Source organism: Phacochoerus africanus, chromosome 14 (assembly GCF_016906955.1).
Source record: "Phacochoerus africanus isolate WHEZ1 chromosome 14, ROS_Pafr_v1, whole genome shotgun sequence".
NCBI classification, from domain to species: Eukaryota; Metazoa; Chordata; class Mammalia; order Artiodactyla; family Suidae; genus Phacochoerus; species Phacochoerus africanus.
In genome coordinates this window covers 40,458,844-40,466,463 of record NC_062557.1, presented here as the reverse complement: position 1 = coordinate 40,466,463, position 7,620 = coordinate 40,458,844, and the positions used below count along the sequence as shown (strand labels likewise).

The 7,620-nt window shown below is 53.1% G+C and overlaps 1 protein-coding gene across 1 annotated transcript; it reads right to left on the bottom strand.

Annotated features, from left to right (window-relative positions):
* Positions 1-2,051: 2,051 nt before the first annotated feature.
* On the bottom strand, positions 2,052-5,395 carry CCL1 (C-C motif chemokine ligand 1). The gene is made up of 3 exons (XM_047759355.1): positions 5,267-5,395; positions 3,561-3,675; positions 2,052-2,422 (listed from the first exon to the last, which is right to left on the bottom strand). The coding sequence occupies exons 1-3, from the start codon at positions 5,340-5,342 to the stop codon at positions 2,320-2,322; spliced, it is 294 nt and encodes a 97-aa protein (XP_047615311.1). The 5' UTR covers positions 5,343-5,395; the 3' UTR covers positions 2,052-2,319.
* Between the last annotated feature and the right edge of the window lie 2,225 nt (positions 5,396-7,620).

Genomic DNA, 7,620 nt, shown 5'->3' with positions numbered 1-7,620 from the left:
AATGAGCACTTTTGATACTCTCTGGAAGAGATTGTGTAAGATTGGAATTATTAATTCTTGGACTGCTTGGAGGAAGCAGTTGTTAAAGCTTTTGGAGAGCAGAGGATGTTTGGTGGGAAGATTTTCAGGGACTGACTTCATTTTAAAAATAGTTCCGGAATTCCTTTTTTTTTTTTTTTTTTTCCTGGCAGTCTGGTAAGTTATGTTTTAAGAAATCCATCCATTTCTCCTAAATTCAAGTTATTGGCATAAGATTTTTCTTTTCTTCCTGGTGTCTGCAGGCTCTGTAGTGATGTCCCCTATGGGTGCCTTTTTTTTTTTTTTTCTTTTCCTTTTTTCATTTTTCATAGAACAGGAGAGCTTCAGTTTCATCATAGGCTTGTCAAAGCCCCAACTTGGAGCTTCACCAGGGCTTTCTCTATGTATTCTTTTCTGTCCCACTCATCTTAGCTCTTCATTTCTTTTGCTCTCACTGGGCATGTTTGGCTAGAGTAGAGACACGGGGGAATGGAAACTGGACAGGAGACCATTTCAAGCATAGGCAAAAAGGTAAGCAAAGCCTGGGAGCCAGGACTGAGCATGGGGATAAGAACATCCAGGCAAAGGGCCTTGCCTGGTTTTCTGTCAGAGCCCGATCTGTTGCCTCCTTGTCACCGGGCCCGCGGGCACATCCCCCCCAGCTCCTAGCTCAGACCCCTTGCAAGAGGAAGCCTGCCAAGAAAGAACCCATACCTTTGCTCCATCCCCAAGCCCTCCCATCAATGATCCTTCCTGCAAACGAGGGGCCTGAACACATCAGTAGTTTGCAAACCACATCCCTCTGGGCCTGAGTGGCAGAAGGGAGCACCAGTAAGGTGGCGAAAAGAGCCGGGTCCCCAGAAGCTGGCTTTGACTTGTCTCCAGTATGGGGACTTCCACCTAAACTTGCCTTGGAAAAAGACCTCAGCTCCATGGAACCATCCGGCTGATTCTATGTAGACAGACCAGGTTTTTCTCTAAGTGTCATTCCTCACTCCCCAGGAGACTTCAGGCAAGTCCTTTAATCTCTTTGCACCTCAGTCTCCCCATCTGTAAACGGGCATGAGATAATGGCACCGACTTTGTCAAGACTACATGCATTAACCGGGGAAGCCCTTAGCACACAGGTTCTTTTCTACAGTTTCCTTTTTATCCTGAGGAAAGCAGCTCTTTGGATCACCCCCGAGGGTAAATACCTGCACGTCTGGCTTCCCTCTTTTCTCTGTGGCCTGGGCAGCTGGGGAGGAATCATGCCTACTCCGCTCCAGGCCACAGCTTTCATCTTGCATTTCGTGGAAAAGCCTTCGACAGCTTCCAGCTCAGCAGATTCACGACACCCCTCACCTTCACCTTGACTTGACCGTGACCCTGGCCAGGCAAAGATCCCTCTGGGAGCCCCTACCCTCTCTGCTCCCTACAGAGACAGGCAGGGCAGCCGGAGCTGCAGAGAGGTTGAGATAAACCTGTGTTGGCATTTCCATCAGACCTGGACCCTCCCCAGGGGAAGGTCCTGCTAACCAACTCTGCGGGCTCTGTCTGGTGGAGGCAGGGTCCCTGTGCCACGTGGTACCAGGCAGCCCCTTGGCCCCTGGGGACACAGGGAAGAGTTCTGTTCTGGGAGGCAGGAGCCCTGAGCTCTAATAGCCAGATCTGACCCCCAACTTGCTATGTGTCCTCAGGCCTGTTGGCATCGTGCTCCAACCCTCTGTCGCCTCATCTGTAAAATGGGGCTAGCAATGTCCTATAGGCAGAGGACCCCCCACCCCCACTCCATGATCCCCTCCAGCCAGGGCAGCTGTGACCTAGGGGTGACATCAGCCTCTGAACACTCTGGACAGGGTGGGGAGAGGGTACCACGCCCTAATGTGGACCCAGCCCTGCTTGCTGTGTCGTTGCCCCTTCCCCCACAGCCCAACCCGGAAGCAGAGGATCCAGGGCATGACCCCAGGTCAACGCTCATCCCCCAGGACAAAGGCAGTGAGCTGAGAGGTGTGTGTCATTTATTGGCTCCTACAGACAAGAAGTCAGTTCCCCTGGCACCAGGTCCAACACGTGTCCCTCCCGCCCCAGTGCCAATCAATTTTGCACCCTGAAATCCCTGTGGGGTCCAAGAGGCACAGGGAGGCAGAAGTGGAAGATTCTAGAATTTAAATAAATAAAGTGCAGCAACATAGCTTATTAGGACCTAGAAAACCCTCCAAGCGTGACCCAGCAAAGTTGGGGCAGAAAGACTGGTATAGGGTTGGGCGTTGAAGGGACAGGTGAAGCCACGTGGTGTCCAGAGTCCAGGATGGAATCAACTCATATTTCCTTTCCCGGGCAGGGCTTTATTCTTTTGAAATAAGCCCGAACCCATGGCTTTGTCTGCAAGACACAGGTCTGGAGGCCTCCGATCAGCTTCAATCTGTGGGCAGAGAACAAAGGAGGGGCTGAGTCACCTCCTGGGGACCATACACAAGTCGCCTCTCTCCCAAACTCGGTGGGGTGGGGGGAGCTTTTTTCAAGTTTTATTAAAGTAGAGCTAATTTACAGGACTGTGGTCATTTTGCTGTACAACAAATACACACATCCATTCTCTCCGATTCTTTTCCCACCTAGACTATCACAGAATGCTGGGTGGGGTTCTCCGTGTTATACTTTAAAAATTATGTCTCCTGGACCCCTTTTGTAAAGAGTACAATTCAGTGTATCAGGGTGGAGCGAAGGCTGCCGGCATTCTGAGAACTTGCTGGTGTGGAAACTTCCCCTCTGAGACTCTCTGAGGGCCCATCGGCTTCACCTTTTCCTATGTCTGGGTCCGCCTGGGACTCTTAGCCATTGCTTTGGCGGGGAGGGGTGTTTTCTGACCTGCTTACCTCCTAAACGTGGCTATTGCCCAAAACCCTAGATCACGTTTGTCTTTAATTTTCTGTAAGACCTTGGGCACATGTCCCTGATTCCGGGAACCTCAGTTTTCATGATAAGGAAAAGGTGTGCCCCAAGAAAGTGAGCTGGGCTCATACCCAAGACTGTGGTATAGACACTGAGTAGTGAGTCTAAGCTACCTCACTGGAGCTTGGTAGCAACCGCGGGATGCAGCTATCCTGTTTGCACCACTTCACAGCAGTGGGAGGAGTCAGGAGGGCAGAGGAGTGCCCAGATAATGCGGTGCAGAAGAGTTAACCTGCTCAGAGTCACCTGAGACTCTATAGGTTGGCAAATCCAGAGGCAGGAACTGAGCCCCTCACTCTTACCATCGCACAATAGTGCCTAGAACTTTTCGGCTCTGCACATACAATATGAAGATATGATACTCAGGCATAAAATATCAAGCTACAGTACTTGGCCCCTTAGAGCACCAACGCGGCACTGCAGGAATACAGGTGCTCCCCCTAGCGTCGTCTCTGGGTTCTGCACCCACATTTGGGCGGCCTCGCTGTCTGGATCAAAACCTTTAATCTGGTGGAAGACCGCCACCTAGTGTCTGCCATTCGATTTCCAAGTGGGCCGTTTTGGTTCTCTCTTAGAAGGAAGTTGGGGTTTAACAGAGAGAGACCACTCACATCAGGCTTTTTTGGTAGGGGCAGGTGGAGCTGGTGTTCCGGTAACACTGGATCTTCTGCAGGGAAATCCTCTTCTCCACAAATTTGTAACAACAATTGGAGGATGACACATGCACTAGAAGAGAAACACAAAAATGGTTTGCCTTCATTTCTCAACCTGAACTTAATTCCATTCATCCAGGAATGGGGGGGGGGAGCAACATTTGGAAACAGGCCCAGGCTTTGGGACTGTATCCAGAGGGCCCTGGTGCTGCTGTCTCATCGGCCACCTAGTTCTGTTTTTGGTACAGTTGGGACCCTGGGATCAGATCCCAGCTCCAAGCAAATGAGCTGTGTGGCTTTGATTAAAAGGAGCCGTCCCCTGGATCCCAGACCTCCCTGCTGTAAAACAAGACTTTTTGTTGTTGTTGTTATTTTTATGCCCATACCCATGGCATATGGAAGTTCTCAGGCCAGGGACTGAATCCCAGCCACAGATGCAACCTATGCTGCAGCTGCAGCAGCACCAGGCCAGGGAGCAAACCCACATCTCCACAGCCACCTGATCCTTAACCCCCTGCACCATGGCGGAAACTCCAAAATGAGACTTTAAACTGATTTCTGAAGGCTCTTCCTATTCTGGCCTCCCACTGCTAGTGTGTGGTTCCGCCCTCGTATTCAGGTCCAGGAGTTTTGGATCTGACCAGACTCACCAGGCTCTCAGAACAGAACAGGGTCTGGGGGCCTGATGAGTCCAGTTCACCCAGGACAACTCTGGTCCACCACCTGGGACAGGATTAGGCAGTGAACACGGAGTTCAAATGGATGAAAAGACCAGGGAAGGAGTTCCTGTTGTGGCGCAGTGGTTAACGAATCCAACTAAGAACAATGAGGTTGCGGGTTCAGTCCCTGGACTTGCTCAGTGGGTTAAGGATCCGGTGTTGCTGTGAGCTGTGGTGTAGGTCGCAGATGCAGCTCGGATCCTGCGTTGCTGTGGCTCTGGCGTAGGCTGGCAGCTACAGCTCCGATAAAAAAAAGACCAGGGAAGAACTTCCAGGAACTAATCAGCTCCCCCACCCCCACCTTTCCAGAACACCCTCTACCCCAGTCCCCAATTCTCTGTCTGCCAGTTTGCAACCCTGTCCCACACCCCACCCTCAAAAAATTTACATTCCAATCCTGGCTCCTTCCTCCTACTTTGACTTATTACAAAGCCCCTTTCATGTGTCTGTGATTAGGCCAGTATCCTCTTTAGAGCCTTGGGGAGTGGACATTATCAAACCCATCTTACTGATGGAGAAGCCAGAGTCTGGGAGGGGGGAAAGTGACTTTTCCAAGTTTAGCCAATTGTTAGAGCACGAGGTATTGGCGTCAGACCCTGCCTTTTATCAGTTACACCACAGTCAGTCCCTCCTCTGGACCTCAGGCCTCCAGCTTGGTCTAAATGACCTCACCACTCCCTTCTATCAGCCCTCAGGATCTGCACCAGGCGGGGCCCCTTTGGCTGAAGCTCATGGCTCAGTGGTCTGTGCTGGCCCCAGCCTCCTACAGGGCCCCCCCCCCCCCGCCGATCCAAGTCCTCCCGTCCCCTCTTCGAGGCTAATCCTTCCTAGAGGAGTGGAGATGGAGTCAGTGAGCTCAGAAAGAGCCTTGTCCCCAACCCCAGAGCACCTGCTTGCATCTCTGCCCTCCCTGAGGACAAACAAAATGACCGCGGTCACACTCACTGCTCTTGCTGTCCACCTCCTGTAGCCACAGGCCATCGAGCAGCAGGCACACGAGAACCACGGTGATGGGCTTCATCTCAGGACGTCCAGCTCAGGCCTCCCCGGAGGGGTCTCGGTGAGTCTGGTGAAGCGAAGTGCTCTCCCCTGGCCCATCCTGCAGCGCCCAGGCCTTTTATTAGAAGACCCGGCAGGGGTTTCCCAGGCCCCAGTGCAGAGGTGGGGAAGTCACAGGAAGAAGAGATGGTTACTCACGGCCAGTGACCACATGGAAAACTCTTGCCCCACCTCTCCTGGTTGGTGTGAGAAGCGTAGGAAAACTTCCCCAGTCGCAGGAGATAAGGATCTTGAGAGGCTGCATAGAAACTGTCCCAGCTGAGTGGGACGCCGAGAGAGGTGAGAGAGAGGAAGTGGCCTGTCTGTGGCTCCTCTGACCCCACGTCGTTTCCATCCAGGGATGGAGCTACGGTCCCCGGAACATGGCCGGACAGAAGCGCTCTGGACCAGCCGGCCCTGAGATGCATCTGGGTTTGCATCCCAGCTCTGCAAATCAGCGGAGGCACAAACTCTTCCGAGTCACATCTGCCATGCAAAATGGAAAGAGCAGCTCACGTCTCCCGGGTGTGCAAGGCACACGCCATAAGATATGCTGTGTCAAGGGCCTGGTCCAGAGGGATGCTGTTTCCATGATTTCAATCACTCCTACCCTTTTCATCAGTTTGCCCGGGTCTCCATCCTTGGTTAGCCTCAGGGAAGACAGCCACCGGTAGATGCAAGCCATTGCTCTTCGACTCACAGATAAGGAAGAAGTCACCGTTCTGTGTAAGGACAGCAGTAGATGTGCCATGTGGGGGGCCCGGGGGAGACCTGGGAGCTGCCCACAGGGGCGAGGCCCCCCGGGGGGGAGGTTCTTCAAGCAGAGTCTTCTGCAGGAAGGGCCGAAGAGGGAAGGGGCAGGCCAGTAGAGAAGGCAGCTCGTGTAAGGACAGCGAGGCGTGAGGGAGAGTGCCCGGAGCGAGGAAATGGCTGGAGAACTGGGGGATTGCCCAGCGATCCGGTGGCCAGGTCACGGAGGCCTTGTGTGCAGGGAGTGCGTAGAATAAGCAGCACACAGTAGGTGCTCAGGAAACCAAGAGCTGGGCCGTGTCTGTCTATGACAATCCCAAGGCCAATGTCACAGCCTTCCTTGGTCCACGGGGTGGAGTCCAAGTTGCCAACCTGGCCATTCGTGGCTCCTTGCAGGATGTCTCCATGGATTTGGGCCTGTTGCAATAGCTGCCCTTCTCTGAACATGTCACATGCTTTCCAATCCGACGGTTTGCTGCCACCGTGACCTCCACCTGCAGAGCCCATCTCACTATCTCCCTCCGTGAATTTTCTACCCATTTCTAACGCTGTTGTCTGCAGAAAGACCTTTTGTTAGTCCCCGCAGTCAGGCATTCAGCCTTCTTTCAAGCCCCCCTGTGCCTGGGTCTCATATCCTGGCAACCCCTCCATTCTTTTTTTTCTTTTTTCTTTTTTTTGTCTTTTTGGGGCCACACCCGAAGCATATGGAGGTTCCCAGGCTAGGGGTCCAATCAGAGCTGTAGCCATTGGCCTACCCCATAGCCACAGCAACCAGGGATCTGAGCCACGTCTGTGACTTGCACCACAGCTCACGGCAACACCGGATTCTTAACCCACTGGGCGAAGCCAGGGATCGAACCTGCATCCTCATGGATGCCGGTCAGATTGGTTTCCACTGAGCCACAACAGGAACTCCCAAGCCCTCCATTCTAACACCTTCGTGGTCCTGGCCTGTTGGAGTTGAAAGGCCCCTTGAAGACTGCCAGCAACAGTGGCCCTGGAAGTGTTCTGGAGAGCTCTGCGGAGGGGAATGGCAAATATCGTTGCCCCTGTTTCAGATGCAGCATTGAAACATACATGCCTGAACATGTTGGGGGGGAAACTCCAGGTAATTCAGGCAGCAGCAGATATGCGCCTGGTATTCTCTCTTCCTATCACAGCTGGGGAAGGAGCCTCAGGAAGCAGAAACCAACTTTGCCAAGGTCAGACTGAGACTTCCTGGCACAGATGGAATGGTGGACACTGAGGCCTCTGGTCCCCTGACGACCACCTGCAGTTAGTTGCCCCTGAGAGCACCCTTTGGGCAAGGACCACAGCCCACGGCTGCCTTGCTCCATCACGTTCCCAGCATCTGGCCAGCTGCTTCCAGAAATGTACCTGGAGCAGGGGAAATCACCCAACCACCGTGGCCGTTTTCCCATTCTCTTGGTCCTCAGAGTCTGCTGCTTATTTTTCCCTTGGCTGTGGTTTGAACGGAGTCTCAAAGGGAAGGAGCTAAACGGATGTGGTCG